Raw genomic sequence first — 23,097 nt, 5'->3', positions numbered from 1 at the left:
GGATGACCGCCAAACTCGTAATCAGGCCCTAAATCTATTTTTTATATTCTTAACTGTACTCTATCATTACAATTGGAAAATACTATTTGGAAAATTGTGTATTTCAGCTAGATGGATTTTATTAAAGGAAGTGTTAGTTATATACTCACGCACCAGTCCTATACACTGTAATAAATCCAAATGGCAAAAAAGTCTATAGCAGATAAACATGGTCCTTTTGTTATAAAACAATTTAGGTTTCATGTAGAATTCATATCTCTAGTTTCTACACTGTATGCAGAAACAAAAATAAATCAATGAAGCCGATAATGCTGATGAAATAGTTGATAAATTGAACATAAATAGAAAAATGCATGTTCTTTTGCTTTATAGTACTGAAGTGGTCAAACTCCATACATTCTGAGGAAAGACCGAGAATATCGAACGATAAGGTAATCAAACTAAGGGAGAAACAGAAACCCACTTTGAATTTAACAGAAAAATCTAAACAAAAACTAAAATATGCTCTTTTTTTTATCTCGTCCTAAAAATAGAAATTCCTTAGTAACAAAGGGAATGGAAAATATGAGCAGATGCTAAACGGACTCATACGACTAGAGAAAAAGATCCAGGGAATATGACCTGGGTAAGTTGAGGAAATTGAGAGGGGTGGATAGATCCAGTTAATTAAAAGAAACCTTAACTCTATCCCCAAGGTCACAATAAATGGACCTGTGAGAAATAATGATGCAGGTATATTGAAAAAATCTGAGAAAGGGGTGTGGAACAGGACTGTCCTGGAAAGTAAAGAAACCTGAGTCAGTCATTAGCGATGAAGTAAGGAAAATACACTTCACTACCATTGTCCTGCCCATTAGCCAACCTGCCTATAGATAATGATAACAGACAGTGAAGGACATTGAATAATGTCTTTAGCAAAGGTGTGCACAAATCGATGTAGAGGTTACCAAATACTAGGATGAAATCAGTTATGTACTAAGAAAGTGAAATCGATGCTATAAGATGGGACCTAATGAAATGCTTTATGATATATGTTTTTGTAGATGTGATCAATCAGGGAACGAGTCCTGAAGAAGGTGTAAGAACAAAAGAGGCACCGAAACGCCGCGTCGACAGTTTTGTTCCTACTAAGATATTATTCCACTACCATGTATAAATATGTCTTTTGTAAACATAGCTATACAAGCAGTTTTTAAACTTAGAATTGTTTTAATGAATGTGTTATGAATATGCTTTGTACCAATTGAATTTATATCTTACAGTGTTTTCTCATGTAACAGTATTGTGATACTATGATCTTTTTTAACAAAATTTTATTAATAAACGCATAAATATTTTTTATAGAAATAAGTCTTTGATTCATATATGGTTCCCCATTGCACAGAAGGGTTTTGATATTTTACATTGTAAATTTGGTAACCTAGACAATACTGCACAGTCTTTTTGCATGTCGGTGGTCACCCCAAAAGGGTAAGGCACACCGTTCATAAGGTACAATCAGGAAAAGGTACTCCGTTTTTGCACAATTGTCAATCCAATCCTTTTCCTGACAGAAAGGGTAGCTCCCTACTCATAACTTTTCTAATAGAAACAAAAATACAGACACTAACTGAGAGCACCATATCCTGAACATTCAATTTAGGGACAGACACCTGTCTGGGTCATCGGTTATCACCAATACTCTCTTTGAGATAATTTTAGAGCCACTTCTAAGACATTTAACAAAACACTCTAATAAAGAAGCAATATTTCCTGAGACATCCAATCACAAAACCCTAGCCTACGCTGATGGAGAATTAAATCTTCATTCAAACATTAGTACTTCAGTACCATGAGGTTAAAAAGCATTGGTAATGCAAATAGGATAGGCTTTAAAGGAATGTTGTATGGTAATGTGAAGCATTACACATAGATAGCATGGGAATAGATATGTGTCAGCGGGAAATCAAAGAACTCTAGAATAATGTTGGTGTAGTGTAAAAGTTCAGGCGAGACGAGAGTAGCACTGTCAAGCAAGACATAAACATCAATGTAGGTGATTGGCTGCCCTCCTCCAATCTGTGATTCTGTCAGAGAAATGTTAATAGCATTACAATGCCATGTAAATGCCCCTGAAAGTTCAAGCTCAAGCAGCGAAACAAATAAACAAAATGATCACAGTTTGTGTGGAAGGCAAGCACTTTTTTAAGGGCGCACACATTTGCCCAATAAAAAAATTACTCCTGTCTGCCAACATGTGGGCGGAACCTGAGCCCCTCTCCTGGAGATTCTCATATAATTGTCTAGCGACAGCTATGCTATAATGCCAGACCATAAAAATATTGGAACATACAGTCAGTGATCAAGTTATTGACTCAATAAGTCTAAAACTGAGATGTCCGTATCTTGCCAGAAGGTTATGGGCAAAATTATACACATAGACATTAAACTGCCTCCTAACTATATAAATATCTGTGTATAACTGATCTGTCAGATCTTCCAAAGACTGGATCCTATCATTTATAGGACACTTAAAAAGGTGTTGGGAGCAATTGTGATAGATAGGATAATGGTAATCTCACCGTATGAAGTAAAATAAGTGACTTTATTACATAGGTTCATATATCACTTTTGTTGTGTAACACAGAAAATTATGACAAAAAGGATTTCAAGCCACACATAAAAAGCTTAAGGAGTTCCAATGGGTACATCAAAAGAACTCTACATTTTACGGATACGCTAAGAAGCATTAGCGAAGCCAATAGGTCTTTCTTTTTTAAACAAGTATTGCCAAAGCTAACAGGTCTGTCTTCTAACCTAAATGTAAGCCAGATCTAACTTTTGCAGTGTTTGTTGTTATTGCATGATCAGTCCAACTAAGTACTGTTACGTAATCTAAACCTGCCAAACACAGAAGATTTTAATAAATATAGAAACACAGGAAAAACCCTCAGGCAAATGTGACATTCGCCTTCTCATGCCCTCGGAGGTTTGAAAAGCTGCAATCGCCCCTTTCCTCAAGCAGGCTGCAATGCCTCACATTTGAATTATCAGAAAAAATATATGTTTGTCTAAAAACAAAGTATAGGATAATTCAGTGCCCCCCTGCAGTTTAATGAGTTTATTGATCACTACAACAGCTTTGGGGATAGACATTGAGCCAAATGTTCCTACTCTTCTTCAATGACAGGGAGTGTGCTACTGGCATATTTACCCTCGTTTTCACACTGATCTCAAGGTTTCTTTCACTGATAAACTTGCACTGGAACTTCACCGCAACACTGAGGTACCTTTTGCACTTCACTGAAACGTTTTGCTCTCCACCGAGGTACCTATTTGCAAAACACTTCTCACTGGTGTGCATATGCCAATGTCCAGTACATTAGGCGTACTACATTTTTCGAAGCAGATGATAGTCCTCCTCAGAAAGGTCAGTCATCTACTCCCGGCACCACTCTAGCTCGGGTCTGGTGCTGGTGTGACGCGTGTGCCTAGACTGCGGTTTATTCCACTTGCCTTCACTTGTGTTATGCACAAGCAGACACTGAGTCTCAGCCACAGGACTCCAAGCCTGAAAGAATCCGAAAGGTGCCGAAGAGATATGAGTTGTTGCCTGCCTCCCTGTTGAAGCACCCAGGGGACCATCAGAGATGCTGTTGCCCCGGTGATAGGTGCTTGCTTGCAGGAGGGGGGGGGGAATTAAGGACATCTGTCGAAGAGCGAGTAGGGAGGTTATCCCCTTTCTTGGAAAGTTACCTGGAACAGTGATTCCATGATGACAGAGGGAGTGGATGGAGGAATCACTGTAACATGACGTGTCCCTGCACCATAGACTGAAGAAGGGAAATATTAGTTACAGAGAATTTAAAAGCAGACGCTGGGATACTAATTACTAAATGATCATGACCAGAGACTTGATCATTTAGTAATCAATGTCCTAGCATATCCTAAGTTTCCCATCCGAGCCGGGTCAGTGCAGCCATCTGGGATGGTCCTGGCCAAGAAACAAGGATGAGATCAGGGAGCCTGCATTGATGACTTAGGACAGAGAGAAAAAGCGATGGGAGAGCAGAGTAGTGAGTAGGGATGAGGAGCACAGGGAGCAAGTGAGAATAGAAGTATGACAAGTGAGTATGAGAGGGGCAGGGAGCAAGGGAGGTGGTAGGGTTTTTTCATTTTCAGAATACTGAGCACAAAATATTGTACTACAAAACTGTCAGAATATTGACTACCACAATATCTTGAAGGCATGTATTTGTAGGAAAGTATAGATTTACTATTTTTAACTCCTTATCTATTTATTTCTATATGTAAATTATGTTCTTTTGTATCAGTAGCTGATCAGGAATCAGATAATTTTACAAATCGTTTTAAATCCCTAGCTAGCCTTATACCTCATGAAATACTGCATTGTTTAAATGAGCCACTGTCTGATATTTTAGATGTAAACATTCCAATTACTAAACAGATGGAGAAAGTCAAGACTCAGAAACCGTGGTACACTCAGAGATTACGGATAATAAAATAGCAAACAAGGCAATTAGAGTGTAAATGGCGGAAAAACCATGAGCAGGCCCGTATAACTGAATACACTCTTTAACAAAATATTAGCAGAAGCAGATTAAAGCTGTAAAATGGCATATTAATCAAAGCGGATATTAAAAAGCCCAAATATGTTGCAGGGTTGTAAACGAATTGGAAAGCCCTATAAATGTCAATGGCACAATTAGATCATCTCCTGAATATTGCGAGAATTTGGCAGCATTTAAAAAAAAAAAAAAATCTGTATTATTATATTTGACACGGAGAAAGAAAACATATCTCAACATACTTAAACACATGTTGAAGCAAACCTGTTGCTTTGAAACTTTTTAGCTTATTTCAAACGAGCAGTTGCTTTCCATAATAGAAAAGCTGCAGGCCACCGATTCCATTGATTACACTGGCCAAGCAAGTTGAATAAAAAGGCTGTGAATAGCTAGTCAAAATATATTTCTCATCTTCTTAAAATTCTTTTCACCTAGAAAACTCCTACAGTCAAGATTATTCTAAAAAAAACTAATTTAGATTCTGATATATCCAGCAGCTATCTTACAATTTCATTGCATTCATTTCTTGGCAAAAATCTTGCAAAAATTGATTACTCCAACTGCTAGAATCTGTGGAAGCTAACAGCATTTTGAGTACTGTACCAGCTAAATTTTAAGCAGCGAGGAGCAAAGACCACGTGCTTTCAGTTGTTGACAATCTCTATCTTATTGTAGACAAAGCAGAACTAAGAGCTTTAATATTATTGGACATGTAAAATAAAAAAGGTTTACTGGTTGAGGGGGGTGAAACCCTACTCAAGCAGCAACTACAATCATTGTCAAGGTGAGGCACAAGCAACCCCCAAATTAACTTGTGCGCAACCCTCAGGCCGCTTGGCACAGAGCAGTCCCTTTTACCTTAGAGGTAATGTGTGAAGTATTTATGCAGCAATGCAAACAAAGTGAAAACACAACACACAAAAACATAGAGCTAAATGTAATAAATACATCAATACCAAAATGACAATAACACAATCAGTAGAACTGGAGCTATGCAACTTTAAATATATGAGTTAAAACAGGGCCAAAAAGCCCAAAGCACCATTTGCGGCTATCTGGTAATTCGAGACAGTGACAAAGTCACAAGTTTAAGCTGACTGCGATGGAGTGTGGGTCCAGGTTAATCTCGCTGAAAAGTAACTTTCTCAGTCAAGCGCAAAGAGTGCTGCTTGCATGGAGGAAGCTGTGAGAAGCGTTGGGGAAAGTCATCGATATAACGCAAAGAGCAGGCCTGGTGTTGTAAACAGTTGTCGCTGTAGCACGAAGATCCTGTTGTTGTCATGATCGCCCTAGCCGGAGCTTCGTGGAAGTGATCCCTGCAAGCGGTCAATGCTTTTGCATGAAGAGTTGGGTTGACCGAACTTCACGTTGGCAGGCTGCACGAGCGACTAGGCTTTGGCGCCACAGAGCCTGTTTGGGGTGGCAAGAGCTCAAAACTAATTGTCAGCCTCTCTGTGGGTTCATCAAGAGTCCAGGACCAGAGAGGCACCACTTGAGGGTCAGAGGCTTGCAGGTTATGGGTGCTGGTTCAGGTGGTGTCAGCCAGTTATGTCCCTCTGGCTCTGAATAGGAGGCTGGCAGAGTAGCCCTTGGAGTCACTTTGGGAGTCCTGGGTTCAGGTGCAGGTTGAATTCCTCAGACTCAGGCAGGATGACAGCACAGCAGCAGGGCAGCAATTTAGCAAGGCTGCAATCCAGCAAGGTAGCAGTCCAGAAAGGTAATAGTCCAGCAGAGTAGCAGTCCTTTCAGCATGCAGAAATCCTTCTTCCTGGCACAGTCTCTACATGTCCTGGAGTGTACTGAAGAATTGGTGTCTGAGTTCCAATATTTATACCAGATTTCCCTTTTAAGTGCACAGGTTTCCTGCCTCCCCTGCCCTGGCCCCAGACTAACTTCAGGGGGTATTAAGGCAGGAAACAGCCTATTCAGGTGTAGGTGGGGCTGTGCCTAACTTCGCACTCCCATCCTGCCTCTGATGGCCAATGAGAGCACACCTAAGCTCTCTGTGTGGCTGTCTAAGAGGAATACACAAACCATTAATGTCAACTACACCGAGTCATGTGACCCAGTGACAGGCTGCAAGCACTAAATGGCAAAGGCAGGAAAAAGCTAAATTTCTAAAAGTAAAAAGAACAGATGATGGTCGGAATGGTGAATAAATCAAACATTCACCACCAGTCACAGACCAGGGTTTAATCCATCGTTTTTTGTTCACCACACCTCCCCAGTTTGGATGCTGCCATTTGCAAATCAGTCTCGGCCCTCCTCCCCATGGGAACGTCCAGACCTAACTGCCAGGCCACGTCCTCCCTGAACTGTTAAGAAGCATTCCGGGACCGGTTTTGGGGTATCACCCCTCATCAGTAAGGATAGTTTAAATCCAGTGGCACAGTGAGCATGGAACCCACATCTGGGCATACCATTCCCACTTTTCCCACAGTTGAGTTTAAGCCAATTCTAGTTAAGGAGAGAGCACAAACACTTTAGCACTGGTAAAGTGTGCAGATTCCTAAAAGTCAACAAAAACAGGTTCAGAACCCAGTCGTGTGAAGGCAAAATGTTGGGAACTACCCTGTAGAAAGGGCCAAGTTCAACACTACCTTTCCACAACCTTCAACATTATAGACTATGCGATCATCGTGTCAAGGCTAGCTGACATTGGAATCACTGTCAAAGCTGTGGAATGACTGCCATCATTTTTGTCAGATCGAAAATAAATCACTGCAATCCTCTTTATTGAGTGAAGGCAGGGATTCGCCTCTGTGGTGTACTTCAGGGTTCTATTTCACCACCATGTCTCTTTAATATCTAAATGGTTTCCCTTACAAAGCTATTGAAGGATTCTGGAACTGCCTTTTACATGTGTGGTGATGACACCCAATAGATTGTACGGCTATTGAACCCTAGCAATTCTTCAGATAGTATTTCTCTGAATGACCAAGGTACTCCAGTCAACTCACTGTGGATTATTCACTGGTAAATGCCAGCAAACTATATGAAATTAAACCCTGATAAAATTACTCAAATTATTATTTCACTTCCTTTGCTAGGGCATGAAAGTATAACAAAAGGTCAGTGTGAAATTCAGGTCTCATCATTAACAAAAAACTTCAGGACTCGGGTGAAGCATGGTGCTAAACTTGCTTCTGGCATCTTAATGTGGCAACATTCAAATTACCATCCAACATTCCAGTTCATCATGTAAAATAATAAATGCATGGATACAGTCATGGCATGATGGGAATGCCATTTATTTGTCTGCTCGATACCCATGTTCACAATTTCAGCTGGTCCTAATGCAGCTGCTAAGGTTACCAGTAATACTGTGAAAAGATCACACACATCTCCAGGTCACTTTACTGGCTGCCTGTAAAAAAGTATGATTGTATTTAAGGCCATGATCAATATTCACAGGGAGTCTTTCAACGCACTTCATATATTGCAGTGAGTACATTGTGTTTTTCTGACCCGACATGAGCGCTGTATTAGTTCATGCTCATTCGTTTTGTCTTATTGTTCCCTCATCATGTTTTAGTTAATTTTGTGACAAATCCTTGTCTATCATGCAAGCAAAATCATGGAACTCACTTCCATTTGCTCTTCGGTCTAACTCAAATTTATCTCTGTTTAGAAAAAGCTATAAAACATATCTAATCAATTTTCTTTTCATTACAGATGTATCCAGATGTATCCATTAGTTAGGTTTTACGTTCCAACATGCTTTGGTGAATGTGTGCTGTACGAATAACCTTATTGACACACAAGTAGCTGGTCTCCACTGTTACTTTTAAAGGTTTTAAAAATGGAGTATTGGTCAGCTGCAGCTATTGACAATCCCATGAACATCTTTCAGGGGGTGTCTCTTAGTGAGCTTTAAAGAAAGCATGGGAATTGGACTTGTAGCACTAATTACTGATTTGTCTAATGTATCTAAAACAAATGGTAACAGCTCAGTCAATCTGAAGATATATATATATATATGTATATATATATATATATATATACATATATATATATATATTCCACACGAAAGAAAAGAAAAGAAAATATCGCGGCACACTCCTTGGTAGTTTCACAGTTCTTTTATTGTCAGATCGTGAAAAACTCCTACGCGTTTCGAACCGTAGTTCCTGTTCACGGCAGTGTATATATATGTTCATCAAAAAAGATTGGTTGCCACTGTAGCTTTTTTAGATAAGGACTTTTAGATAATGAGGGTGTAGAGCTTATAATGACTTTGGAAGTGGTTTAGTACTAATGCAAAAGAAAGGAGTCACTTTGTAGAGAGGTCTTCGAAAGGTCCTCCTTTGGGCATATCAACCAACTACCTCTAAAAACTGATTATCGCAAGTTATTACGATCAAACGGACTCACATAAAAACCAACAGAAAGGTTTTCTGTGGAAAACATTCATGAGTACAAAGAGGCTCATTTTGAGAATTTGGAAAAGCAGAAATGTATCTAATGTGGATGAATGATTCTTGACGTGTGTTTCCAAGAATCACTTGAGAAACCTTTACAGAAAATGGAGTATATATACAAAATGGTTCTTGAACTATGTATCTGTGATTGGCTGCAAATTTTGCATTGTTTGTTTTGATTTGCCGTTGGCCAGCCAACCATCTTACTTTTCCCCATTTGAATTTCATTTTGTCCTTACCTATAACTATCTTCTTCCCATCCCATTTCTTCAGAATCCGATGATGACCAAATGTAAAATGGTGGATATATAATATGCGATAACCTATGGGATTGTTTATCAATCTTCCATACAGTAGGAAAGCTTAATACTTTTTATTTAGTTTGATTTAAACCGCTCAAGGTAGTAGACAAAACATTTATGCAACATAAGATTATAGCACGAAGTTACCATAAATATTTAATTAGGAACACCGAAAGTTAAAAACCATCAGCAGCCACTAATAGAGATGCAAATTTTGATTACGAATTCCTTAAATTCTATAGTGTTCACTTATTGAAGTTGGTGTGAATATAAACTGCAGCCCAACATAAGTATTATTTATGCAGCTTCTTATTCAAGTTTCTCAACGAAAAGGGAATCTTGTGTTTTCATATATGGACAAACAAAAACAACAGAACAGCCGACATACATACTTCAAAGAACATACCTTCTCTATTTTTGGCATATGATTGATGTGTTTTTTTAGTCCTGTATATTATTACATTGCGATTTTTTCAAAACACTTTATTTATCAATTTGCACTTTTCATTAAACCCAGTTAAATTAAAAGGCAAAAAACAGAAGTGATACTTGCTGGAGCAAATTTAGTGGTATAACTGGCTCTAAAAGAGTGGAGAGGGTCTGGTAGGAGCCTAGGAATACAGCTGCAAGGACTGCCCGCTGGTTGTTTCCTTTCTTATAAGCACATGATGGTGTGGAGTCGCACTAAAGATAGTTGCAGTGTTTCTTATCTCGCCGCAGGCCTAGCTGTTTACATGAACATCAATGCTTTGATGTGGGCATCTCCCCAGGCGACTGTCATCTGCCTGACTATGTGTCATGTTTAGTTTCCCATAGTGATTGCTGCGGCAGGCAGCAAACAATGCTCTTGTCTTCTTGCTGCTTTTGATCTGTCCGTTAGGGATTTCCTCTGTGATATTCACCACCTATCTATCACACCTGGCTTCATTTCCACGTGGTTTGCATCACTTTAAGTTAGCTTTTTGGTGGGTGATGAGAGTAAAGCAAGGAGGTGAGAGCAGTGTACTGACTCTTAAGGGCACCTCTTTGGGATGAGCACGTGTAGTGGAACAAAACTATCTGTGCTTAGGAACTCCAGCCTCGGAGTTTGTGGTCCCTCTTCGATGGTCAGCTCACCATCCCAAATTTCCTTGTGAGCTGGAGAAGGTCAGGAAAGGAGGGGTTCATCCAAAATGTCTTGTGAGTTGTGTAAGTGTTGGGAAATTGTTGGCAGTGAGGACTGGTTGTGTGGGAGCTGGTGCTGTTCTTTTGAGTGGTTGCTCCTGTGTGGGCAGACGGAAGGAGGCCCATGCAGGCTGGCATTGTTGTGACAGGTGTTCTATTTTGATTGCTGCAGAGAAATCCTATGCTTTTTCAAGAGTCCAGTGCCCATTAAATGCCAGAATGGCTGAGGCAAAATCTCTCACTATAAGTAACTTTACTGCCGGTCCATTTAAAATAGGTCAACTGTGTTTGTATTCCCGTGGAGTGCGCTGGTGTGGGTTGAAAGGTGGATGGGGCTAAATAGGCCAGAGACGTTGTCCCCCTAAGTTTTATATGCTCTATAAACAAATGGGAGGATTTACCAAGATGAGACCATGTACCTGACTTTGCTCCAGTCTTTGTACTATTCGGAGTCATTGGTCTTTCTGAGACACATCAGCATCAGAGGGATGGAGGACTCTTACCAGTGAGGGAAGAGGGTTGAAGTACCTTGTGGTTAGAGTGACTTACAAACCTGTGTAGTAGAATGATTCATTTCTGCAGTATTGAGTATTGCAGGGATATCAACAATACTTTCTTCTCCTAAAAAATAAGCACTGGGCCTGACATTATAAAATTGTGTCTTTTTTGTGACTGTTGAGATCTGAACACTTGCTGCCCACACTCCCTCAATGGGAAGCCTGTGGCTGTCTGACCTTGTTTTCTTGAGAGGCAAATGCAGAAAGGGTTGCACTTGCTATGCTTAGCAGAGTCATATTAGGATGGACCGCAGGACACCAGTGGCAAACTACCTCAACCATCAAGGTTGGGGCCCAGTAGCACATGTCTGCCCTGTGACCCCCCGAACAAGGTCTGACAAGGATGATTTTAGTTTTTCCATTTCCCTCACCTTTCTTCTCCCACCCTCTTTTATGAGTGGACGAATGAACACTGTCACCATCAGCCACCTCCATTGTAATTTGGTATATAAGAATGCAATTCCATTTAATTTTTTACTTCTGGGGCAAAAATTAATTTCTCTTTGCTATATTTGGATGGAATTACGATTCCCATTTTTCAAAGAAATTTGAAGTCCTGCTAATCATTTAGGGCAAGTTAGTGAAATTATGCTTCTATTTGGTGTATGAGGAAGTAATTCTCTTTTCCCTTGATATAGTCTTTTGACATAGTTCTGTTTATTCTTGGTTATGTAGGTGGTATTACATTTATTTTCCTCTTGGTGTGTACCTCTTTTTGTATATGAATGAAGTTCTATCCTCTGCTGGTGCTTGAGGGTGGAGTGTCCTTGTTGTACGAGGATGCTGTTCCATCTGTCCTTAGTGCTTAGACGCTTTAAGGCATGCGCAAAGTGGACACTATCCCAGGGTCCCCACCTTCCAAGGGCCGCCCTGGGAAAGTGAACATTCTGACCTCTGTTTCTATTCTATTCTATTCTCTAGTTATACTCTCCCCCTATCTGGCTACCTCTACCTCTGGCTCTGTCTTCCTACACAATTTCAAAGAAGGATTTTTGGGTTTGTGTGCAAGATATATTTAATCTGTTTTTGCATGACCCTGTTAATGATTAACATAAAATTTAGTATTGTGATTGACTTAGGAGGAAATGGGCTTGACTTAGGAGGAAATGGGTGATAAAATTCGAATGGTTGATAAAATTCGAATTTGTTCCCTACAGAGACCTCCAAAATATGTCTTGCCCAAGGGCCATCAAAATTCTTAAAATTACATTGGGCCTGATTTAGATAGTGGCGGATCTGGTCCAGCTGTCACTTTTTCGACGGCTTCACTGCCCACCTACTTGGTGGTCCACCAGCTCTATTTAGATGTTAGCGGGTCCATGGACGAAAGACTGCCCAAGGGCCTCCGACTCCACCAGCAATTTTCACCCCCGTCAATGACGTTATAGGCAGAAGCTGGTGGGAGTCCAGCCATGATTACAACCAGGCCAACGACGATGTGTCTTTCTTTCAAGGAAACTTTGGCAGGGATACCTCCTACTTTGAGTTGGTGGAATCGAAGGAAATGAGGTAGAAACATACTTTTTTTCTGTTTCCCGCTTCCGTCTTGAACACCATTGTCCGGGTCCTCCCATTGCTGCTACTACGTGACCACAACGCTAATCAACTTCTTTGTCGCCGTGGTCTAAGGTAAGTTTAGGTATGCATTCAGTAGTGTCTGTGTGTGTTGTTTGTGTGCTGTGCAATATGTAAGAAAAGGAACATAACACATTACCTACACATATTTAGAAGCAAGAACAACATATATGTGCATTCACACATAAATCAGTAGTACTTACCAGTCTCCACTCCACCAAGGACTCACTCCGTTAGAAAACTACCGCTAGGACAACACTAGCACAACAGACACATCTAAATAGGCTCAGCACAAACCCGTCGACCTGACGGAGTACTGTTAGTCAGCAAAAGAGTTTGCTGCCTCGACGACGGTGCAATGATTATGCGATGGGAAACAGTCTGTTGATGCGGATGGCGGTTCAGCCAGCACACATCTAAATACGGCAGGCAGGGTACCGTCATCCTGGCGGAGTACTTGGATACTCCACCAAGGAGGGAAGACAGGAGTCCTGACAAAATCGAAATCTGGCCCACTGTCTTGTCGATATATTCCTCCTAGTCTAAGCAGCTGTAGTTTTATTGTATTGTATTGTATTGTAATTACATTTATATAGTGCTTACTACCCCTAGTGAGGCATCGTAACACTTTTTTGGCGAGTAGCATGCTACTCCAAAAACCCATAACAAGTTAGTGGTGAATTAGTAGAGTGAAATATGAAAGTAATTTGAGTGGTGGATATTAGTCAGTTATTTAGATGTAGAAGGATAGACGAGGGAAAAGGGTTTGCATTTATATAGCGCATGTTACCCCTGATGGGGTGTTGAAGCGCTTTTTTGGTGAGTAGCACGCTACTCCGGAACCATAAGCGATTAGTGTTGAAAATTAGTATGGTAAAATATGAGAGTAATTTGATCTGGCTATGGTCACCTATGTATATTCTCTTTGGCATATGTGGACTGTGAGGCAACGCTAAAAGAAGGCTTCTTTACAACTGATACAGCAGAGTCCTCTTTAGCTATAAGCAATGACTTCATCTAGCACAACGCGACAAGAAAAAACATGCTCTTACCATCAGCAATGAAGTGCTCTGGAACATGTAGTGTCACCTTCACTGTCAGCGGGCAGGGGAGCTGAGTGCTGCACACTACGGCCAGGATGCAGGAGCTGGCTGCAATCAGGGTAAGTGCTGTTTTATTCACAGGGCTTCGCAGGGTACCTGGGGACAGAACAACAAAAAGGTTTATTTTGTAGAAAATGGCATGGGCATGAAGCATAAAAAAGCACTGAAGGGTTGGTGGAAATTCGGAGTTAACAAGTATAATGATGCCTGTCCTTTCAGTATTGAAGTCCACCCAGTGAGATAATGTTGTGCATTGGCTTTCAGGGACTTTGCCTGCAGTCTTCTTGTAATGATATAGGATAACAAAGAGTCTGTGGCTTTAACTATGTACCCGATACTTGTATTTTCACTGATGTAAAGCCCTGCACAGACTAGAGGATATATTATGTCTTAAGCTTAAGTAGTTTTCCCTCCTGTCTGTGTCTCCATTGACATAACCTGCCTGTGCTTGTGAAGACATACCACCTGTCTTAGGCTATACAGCATTCTACTTTTCTTCAGTTGTGTATCTAATGAATTTTCCTTTGGCAATCTACTGCACTGCCTGTGCCTTCAGTGACATAACCTTATATTGCTTCCATGATAACATTTCTACCTGAGCCTCAAATGTTATACACTTTCCTTCCCCGGCTCACATCATGTACGATGATATTTCCACTAGACAATGTCCCCAGCAACAAAGCATCTGTCCTCTGTCTTTAAAGTTATCATCTTGAGCCACTGTGTTGTGAATGCCCATCTGTTTGTCAAATCCATGCTAGAACATTGGCAGCCCGTGTGCTTGTCAAAGATGTACTTCTGCATGGTCCTGATAAACCTCAGTCTGCATGTTCTGGACATTTTGGGTTTTACTCGCTGTGGCCAAAAATAGCCACATTACCTGAAACACTACTCGTTCTTGAGAGCAACATCACAAACCCTGTGTGTGATAATTCAGCCTATTTTGGGTTGTTTTGCCTTGTGTTGGTACACCCTTTTTCAGTTGAGCCTGGGCTGCTCTGCGATGCAGGCTGTATTCAGGTATGGAATAGAAGATCCGCCCACTCTCCGCCCATATTTTTGATTGGCTGGCATCAGTTTCCTATGTAAATGTTGGCTTCTGATTTATTAATAGGCTTAATATTAGTCCCTCCTTAGTACCTCCCTGTCTTCTGTTGTTACCTCCCATGAGGTGTGACCCTTGAAAGCGTATTAATGTCATGGTACTTTATTTGCATGAAACATTTAGATTATGGGCCTTGCGCTGCTACTCATTTCGTTTCCCACACTTCGACATAACCAGCTGATTTCGTGCAGCGCCATGTGGAGCAATTCTGGGAGAAAGTGAGAGCCGATACAATAAGCATTTGTAATGCAATAGGTCTCGGAATTTCAAAAGTTTGAGCTATTGGCATTGTAAATGGCAATGCCTTTTATCTATGTGTTATTTTTAGAACAGATAAATGAAAGGCATTGTCATTTACAATGCCTATAACCTAAACTCTCACAAATGCGAGACCTATTGCATGGCAAATGCTTGTTATATTTTGTGAAGGACAAAGGGGCTAATATGGTGTGTGAGTTTGTGTAAGAATGACACCCTGGAAAAGGGGCATTATGATAAAGGAACAGGAAATAGTTTCAAAGAGTAAGTCCATGGCTATTTTGTGCTGTTAGTAAACTACCCCTCTCGACCCCTTATATAGATCAGCCGGTAAAGTCCCAAAACTGCAATGTATACTATCACTAAACCATCCAATGTGCATGAGACACCCTGCTCACGCTATGGAAAATGGCAGTTTCCACCTCCCAGGGAAATGTAAGAAGTAGAGACTTTTTTGAATCACAATCCTGAGTCAGAAAATAAATCCTGAATGTGCCCTGCCTGCATTCAACTAAACTGTGGGCTATAGAATTGTATCATTAATGGCACGCATTATTCAAGACAGTGTTGCATTTTCCCCACAAGAAAAGCCATGGGTTTGATTCACAAGTTTTTTGCACATCAGATAAATTAAAATTAAGATCTCTAGACATTTACACATATAGATAAAATAATACAGTAAAGTACAGTATAGTGGGAAATCAGCCTGCATGTGGACTCTATGGAACTACTCTTAATTTACCAGTGCATATAGTGTGTGTATGTGTATGGAGAGGAGGGTGTGGCAATACAAACCCTGGAAAACCGTCCAAACTATTCTGCAAATGAAAGAAATATATTTGCAGTGACTGTAAAAGTGTTTTCACAGAAAAATGTAATCCTCTTGGAGAAAACAAAATGTTATTCTGAAAATACACAAGTCTACCAGAGAAATCCTAAGGCTTGTCTTCCCAGATAACAATCTGCAAAAAATATTTCGAATAGGAGGATTATGCACATAGATTTGCCTTGATTTCAATATCTACTCATCGGGATTTGTGTGCATCCTTATACAGCAATTTTTAGTCGGATATCTGAAGAATTGTAGGTTTCTGACCACTGTCAAATCATTTGTCAATCAAATCATGTGTTTTTGTTAATAAAAGTGATTTTTAATCTATTTCCTGAAAGTCACATTTTATTCACTGCAAACACAACAGTGATGGACAGAATGTGGATCAATGTCACACATTCACCCCAGTCAAAAGATCTGGGCCCAAATCCATCGTTTTTCCACTCCACACCACCCTGGGTTAGACAATGGCGATATGCAAATCAGCGCTGACCCTGTGCCCCATGGGAACAGTCCAGTCCGAACTACAAAAACCATGTCCTTCTCAGAACGGAAACAAGCATCCGAGGACCGGCCCGGTTTCGAGGTAACACCTCTCATCAGCCCAGTTACCGCTCTAAGTGTACTGGGGATGCTCAGACGTGAGTCCCAGGCACTCCACACCACTGGAATCAAGCTAGCCGGGCTGAAGAGAGGTGTTACCTCGAAACTGGGCCGGTCCTCGGATGCTTGTTTCCGTTCTGGGAAGGACATGGCTTTTGTAGTTCGGACTGGACTGTTCCCATGGGGCACAGGGTCAGCGCTGATTTGCATATCGCCATTGTCTAACCCAGGGTGGTGTGGAGTGGAAAAACGATGGATTTGGACCCAGATCTTTGGACTGGGGTGAATGTGTGACATTGATCCACATTCTGTCCATCATTGTTGTGTTTGCAGTTACTGCTCTAAGTGTACTGGGGATGCTCAGACGTGAGTCCCAGGCACTCCACACCACTGGAATCAAGCTAGCCGGGCTGAAGAGAGGTGTTACCTCGAAACCGGGCCGGTCCTCGGATGCTTGTTTCCGTTCTGGGAAGGACATGGCTTTTGTAGTTCGAACTGGACTGTTCCCATGGGGCACAGGGTCAGCGCTGATTTGCAGCGCTGATTTGCATATCGCCATTGTCTAACCCAGGGTGGTGTGGAGTGGAAAAACGATGGATTTGGGCCCAGATCTTTGGACTGGGTTGAATGTGTGACATTGATCCACATTCTGTCCATCATTGTTGTGTTTGCAGTTACCTCTCTAAGTGTACTGGGGATGCTCAGACGTGAGTCCCAGGCACTCCACACCACTGGAATCAAGCTAGCCGGGCTGAAGAGAGGTGTTACCTCGAAACCGGGCCGGTCCTCGGATGCTTGTTTCGGTTCTGGGAAGGACATGGCTTTTGTAGTTCGGACTGGACTGTTCCCATGGGGCACAGGGTCAGCGCTGATTTGCATATCGCCATTGTCTAACCCAGGGTGGTGTGGAGTGGAAAAACGATGGATTTGGGCCCAGATCTTTGGACTGGGGTGAATGTGTGACATTGATCCACATTCTGTCCATCATTGTTGTGTTTGCAGTTACCGCTCTAAGTGTACTGGGGATGCTCAGACGTGAGTCCCAGGCACTCCACACCACTGGAATCAAGCTAGCCGGGCTGAAGAGAGGTGTTACCTCGAAACCGGGCCGGTCCTCGGATGCTTGTTTCCGTTCTGGGAAGGACATGGCTTTTGTAGTTCGGACTGGACTGTTCCCATGGGGCACAGGGTCAGCGCTGATTTGCATATCGCCATTGTCTAACCCAGGGTGGTGTGTAGTGGAAAAACGATGGATTTGGGCCTAGATCTTTGGACTGGGGTGAATGTGTGACATTGATCCACATTCTGTCCATCATTGTTGTGTTTGCAGTTACCGCTCTAAGTGTACTGGGGATGCTCAGACGTGAGTCCCAGGCACTCTACACCACTGGAATCAAGCTAGCCGGGCTGAAGAGAGGTGTTACCTCGAAACCGGGCCGGTCCTCGGATGCTTGTTTCCGTTCTGGGAAGGACATGGCTTTTGTAGTTCGGACTGGACTGTTCCCATGGGGCACAGGGTCAGCGCTGATTTGCATATCGCCATTGTCTAACCCAGGGTGGTGTGGAGTGGAAAAACGATGGATTTGGGCCCAGATCTTTGGACTGGGGTGAATGTGTGACATTGATCCACATTCTGTCCATCATTGTTGTGTTTGCAGTTACCGCTCTAAGTGTACTGGGGATGCTCAGACGTGAGTCCCAGGCACTCCACACCACTGGAATCAAGCTAGCCGGGCTGAAGAGAGGTGTTACCTCGAAACCGGTCCGGTCCTCGGATGCTTGTTTCCGTTCTGGGAAGGACATGGCTTTTGTAGTTCGGACTGGACTGTTCCCATGGGGCACAGGGTCAGCGCTGATTTGCATATCGCCATTGTCTAACCCAGGGTGGTGTGGAGTGGAAAAACGATGGATTTGGGCCCAGATCTTTGGACTGGGGTGAATGTGTGACATTGATCCACATTCTGTCCATCATTGTTGTGTTTGCAGTTACCGCTCTAAGTGTACTGGGGATGCTCAGACGTGAGTCCCAGGCACTCCACACCACTGGAATCAAGCTAGCCGGGCTGAAGAGAGGTGTTACCTCGAAACCGGGCCGGTCCTCGGATGCTTGTTTCCGTTCTGGGAAGGACATGGCTTTTGTAGTTCGAACTGGACTGTTCCCATGGGGCACAGGGTCAGCGCTGATTTGCAGCGCTGATTTGCATATCGCCATTGTCTAACCCAGGGTGGTGTGGAGTGGAAAAACGATGGATTTGGGCCCAGATCTTTGGACTGGGGTGAATGTGTGACATTGATCCACATTCTGTCCATCATTGTTGTGTTTGCAGTTACCGCTCTAAGTGTACTGGGGATGCTCAGACGTGAGTCCCAGGCACTCCACACCACTGGAATCAAGCTAGCCGGGCTGAAGAGAGGTGTTACCTCGAAACCGGGCCGGTCCTCGGATGCTTGTTTCCGTTCTGGGAAGGACATGGCTTTTGTAGTTCAGACTGGACTGTTCCCATGGGGCACAGGGTCAGCGCTGATTTGCATATCGCCATTGTCTAACCCAGGGTGGTGTGGAGTGGAAAAACGATGGATTTGGGCCCAGATCTTTGGACTGGGGTGAATGTGTGACATTGATCCACATTCTGTCCATCATTGTTGTGTTTGCAGTTACTGCTCTAAGTGTACTGGGGATGCTCAGACGTGAGTCCCAGGCACTCCACACCACTGGAATCAAGCTAGCCGGGCTGAAGAGAGGGGTTACCTCGAAACCGGGCCGGTCCTCGGATGCTTGTTTCCGTTCTGGGAAGGACATGGCTTTTGTAGTTCGGACTGGACTGTTCCCATGGGGCACAGGGTCAGCGCTGATTTGCATATCGCCATTGTCTAACCCAGGGTGGTGTGGAGTGGAAAAACGATGGATTTGGGCCCAGATCTTTGGACTGGGGTGAATGTGTGACATTGATCCACATTCTGTCCATCATTGTTGTGTTTGCAGTTACCGCTCTAAGTGTACTGGGGATGCTCAGACGTGAGTCCCAGGCACTCCACACCACTGGAATCAAGCTAGCCGGGCTGAAGAGAGGTGTTACCTCGAAACCGGTCCGGTCCTCGGATGCTTGTTTCCGTTCTGGGAAGGACATGGCTTTTGTAGTTCGGACTGGACTGTTCCCATGGGGCACAGGGCAGCGCTGATTTGCATATCGCCATTGTCTAACCCAGGGTGGTGTGGAGTGGAAAAACAATGGATTTGGGCCCAGATCTTTGGACTGGGGTGAATGTGTGACATTGATCCACATTCTGTCCATCATTGTTGTGTTTACATTTTATTCACTAGCACAATGTTATTGGTTCATGAGGTTTTCAAAGAAAACCTGCCAACGAAACCAACTAGTGCATGGACAGGGCAGAAATGCACCATATACTAAGATATGACGAATTCCTGCACTCTCCCTGTGCTGATGCACACAGTACTGCTTGGCGCCAACACAGGCACCCTTGCCCTATGGGGCGAGGATGCCTCCTTTATAGACAGGGTTGTTTTTGTCCAAATGCAGAGTAACGTAAGGCATTGACATACGCTGCCTTGTGTTACTCTAGATATACTATGCCATGCTTTGCATGGGTGAGTAAATCAGACTTAAGGGCTGGAGTTGCCTTGAGTCACCTTGCATGATGCAATGGCAACACAAGCCCTTAGTAATTCTGGCCCAAAGCCTCCTAGGGAGAATCACACCTGATGTGAAATGATTTCTGTAATTTCGTAGCGAAAGACAACTCTCATGCCAAGAGGATACAAGAATTCGTTGATGGGGCCAAGAGGCAAAAGAATAGGGAATGGACCACAATTTGGTTCCCCAACTGCCAATCAAATCCAGATATAGTGGGTTTGTCTGAACACTGGTATAAAGACCAATTGACCCTTCCAACTTCCAACACTGGCCATAATAGATATCCTGCCTGCCTTATTACAAGTGTATTAGGACATAATGCACTTTTAATAAAAGCAGAGTGGATATCTGTCAGTTTTGTGACAGAGTAACCTGTATTCCAAACACTAAATCAAGCCCTAAATAATCTGTTCAGAAACACAAGATGTTAAGCAGCAGCCAGGATTCGCCACTAATCCCCAGTTCAAAGGTCAGTAGCGTTAGCTTCTTGGCCATGGGCCCTCCCCAATTTTCAAACTGGCATCATGTCGTGTTTGGCACAGTGCAGAACAGACTGGACTCCAAGAAAGTACATACATTGAAAAAGAACTTTTCTGACCGGAGGACCTCATGCAAAAGTCCATCCTGAGTCATGGATTGATTTGCCTACCTTTGGTTTTAGGTCATCGTGACAACATCTATAACGGAAGCATATCATTTCCCAACCTTTCTGCATTCTTCTAGAACCTTTAGTAGGATTTAATACCCTTGACCTTTTCTGAACTTTCTTTTGTACCTTGCTAGGGGTTTTATACCACCACTTAACACTGCTACTAATTTACCCTACCCCCACATTACTGCACTTCATTGAGTGATCACTACATCTCCTTACCAATACATTGACCCAGGTAAGTAAAACTATTTATTTTGAGGTATGGGTCATTATGTAAAAGAAAATTGATTTAAAATGATTAAAGAAATGTGATGATGTGATAGAGAGGTTTATTAATGAAACTTACATTACATTAATTAATACAAAAAATATTAAAATAATAAAAGGGGAAGGGGCGAGTGGTTACCTCCAAGACATATTAAACATTCAGTCAAACTAAATTTGAACAAAGTGTTTGTGGCTAAGGTTATCAGTTACAATTTAATTAGATTATAATGGCAACAAATATTATGAAACAAATAAATAAGGTGGGAGTTAGAGATAGGCTAACTACAAATAGATATAAACATTTAATATATATAGATAGATAAAGGTTAGATTATTAAGATAAATTAATAAAAAGATACATTCAATAAAAGAGTCAGGGGTAGGTTATTCTAAAAATGTTAATTCAATTATTGCATTGTTATATAAACAAAATATAATGTTATGTTAATAAATAAAACATATTTTAAATTAGTTGCATATACTTAAATGTCTGGAAAGAAAAGTAAATTAAATGAAAAGAATTACATATTATTTAAAACATTATATATATTTAAAGGTTAGGATCAGGGTATTTAAATAAAAAAATAAAACGCACCGAAGGTCACTTTGAACTACCCATCTGGGCACTAATAATGGTGTGGGCCGAACTGAAGGACTTAACTCTCCCACTGGTTTATGGGAGTGGGAGGCAGGAATTCAACAATCAAAATAGGTTGTATGTGACAATATTGCCAACAATGACAGCTCCCAATTAAAATATCTCTTCCTCTACATTGGATATCACTACATCACTCAGTTATATTTTCCCTACATCAGAACTACCCATAACTTACTGAGGTCTTTAACATCGACAATACCCGCCTAGGCAATTGTCCCAGAAATTAAGAAGTAGCCAGTGTGTATGATCGTACTCAGATGCATTGGCAGAGGTCTGTAGTGTCCAAGTAAAGAAATAGCAGCTGGTGGTGCAGGTGAGGGCTGAAATATATAGGCGGAAGTCTCTAATGTTCCACTACTCAGCTCTTTAATTTTCCCGGTAATATAGTAGCAGTCAACGGTGCAGGTGAGGGCTGAATTGTATAGGGAGAAATCTGTAATGTCTCAGTACTGAGCTCTGTAATTCTCACAGTAATGAAGTAGCAGTCAACGGTGCAGGTGAGGGCTGAATTGTATAGGGAGAAATCTGTAATGTCTCAGTACTGAGCTCTGTAATTCTCACAGTAATGAAGTAGCAGCCAACGGTGCAGGCGAGGGCTGAATTGTATAGGGAGAAGTCTGTAATGTCTCAGTACTGAGCTCTGTAATTCTCACAGTAATGAAGTAGCAGTCAACGGTGCAGGTGAGGGCTGAATTGTATAGGGAGAAATCTGTAATGTCTCAGTACTGAGCTCTGTAATTCTCACAGTAATGAAGTAGCAGCCAACGGTGCAGGCGATGGCTGAATTGTATAGGGAGAAGTCTGTAATGTCTCAGTACTGAGCTGTGTAACTCTCCCAGTAATGAAGTAGCAGCAGTGGTCGAAGTGCATTAAAAACAAGTGTGAGAACAATGACGCTGTGCGCAAAGAGGGTGGGATGAGTGAGCGTGGTAACGAAGTCAAAGACGTGGCTAACAAAACAAAATATTCTGTAACTTTTTTCGGTCTTTCACCTTCAGCTAACTACATATTAAATAAGGCACATATTAAATAAAAATTAATGCAAGTTAATTTAAACAGTGGGAAATGCACTATCATACATTATGAAACCTCTGTCAGTTAATGCACTGCAGAGATCTGGGTCTGTAACCAGCGAGCCACAGAACTGAATCGTGGTTGGTGCAGTGTGTAATAGTGACGTGTATGTTTAGTGCTACGAGGTACCAGTCTGTGACAGAAAACACTGGGCATGTATGTCATTATTTTAAACTTTCATTAAGTGTAAGATTTGGCTGATACAAAGGGCCGTATGTATCAACATTCCGTTTTGCGATTCCTAAATAGCGATTTTTAAGGAATCGCTATTTAGAAATCGCAAAATGGTATGTATGTAGAAA

General features: G+C 41.9%; 1 protein-coding gene across 4 annotated transcripts in view; it reads right to left on the bottom strand.

The window, feature by feature from the left end:
• The window catches only part of ASTN2 (astrotactin 2), a 2,754,112-nt gene that overhangs the window by 1,569,189 nt on the left and 1,161,826 nt on the right, over positions 1–23,097 (bottom strand). For all 4 annotated transcript variants that reach the window (XM_078641978.1, XM_078641979.1, XM_078641981.1 and 1 more), the window contains one exon: positions 13,640–13,786. In XM_078641978.1, the coding sequence (XP_078498104.1) occupies positions 13,640–13,786 (147 nt within the window). The remainder of the gene's footprint in view (positions 1–13,639; positions 13,787–23,097) is intronic.

This window comes from Lissotriton helveticus, chromosome 5_1 (genome assembly GCF_964261635.1).
Source record: "Lissotriton helveticus chromosome 5_1, aLisHel1.1, whole genome shotgun sequence".
NCBI lineage: Eukaryota > Metazoa > Chordata > Amphibia > Caudata > Salamandridae > Lissotriton > Lissotriton helveticus.
This window is presented reverse-complemented; position numbering and strand designations above follow the sequence as displayed.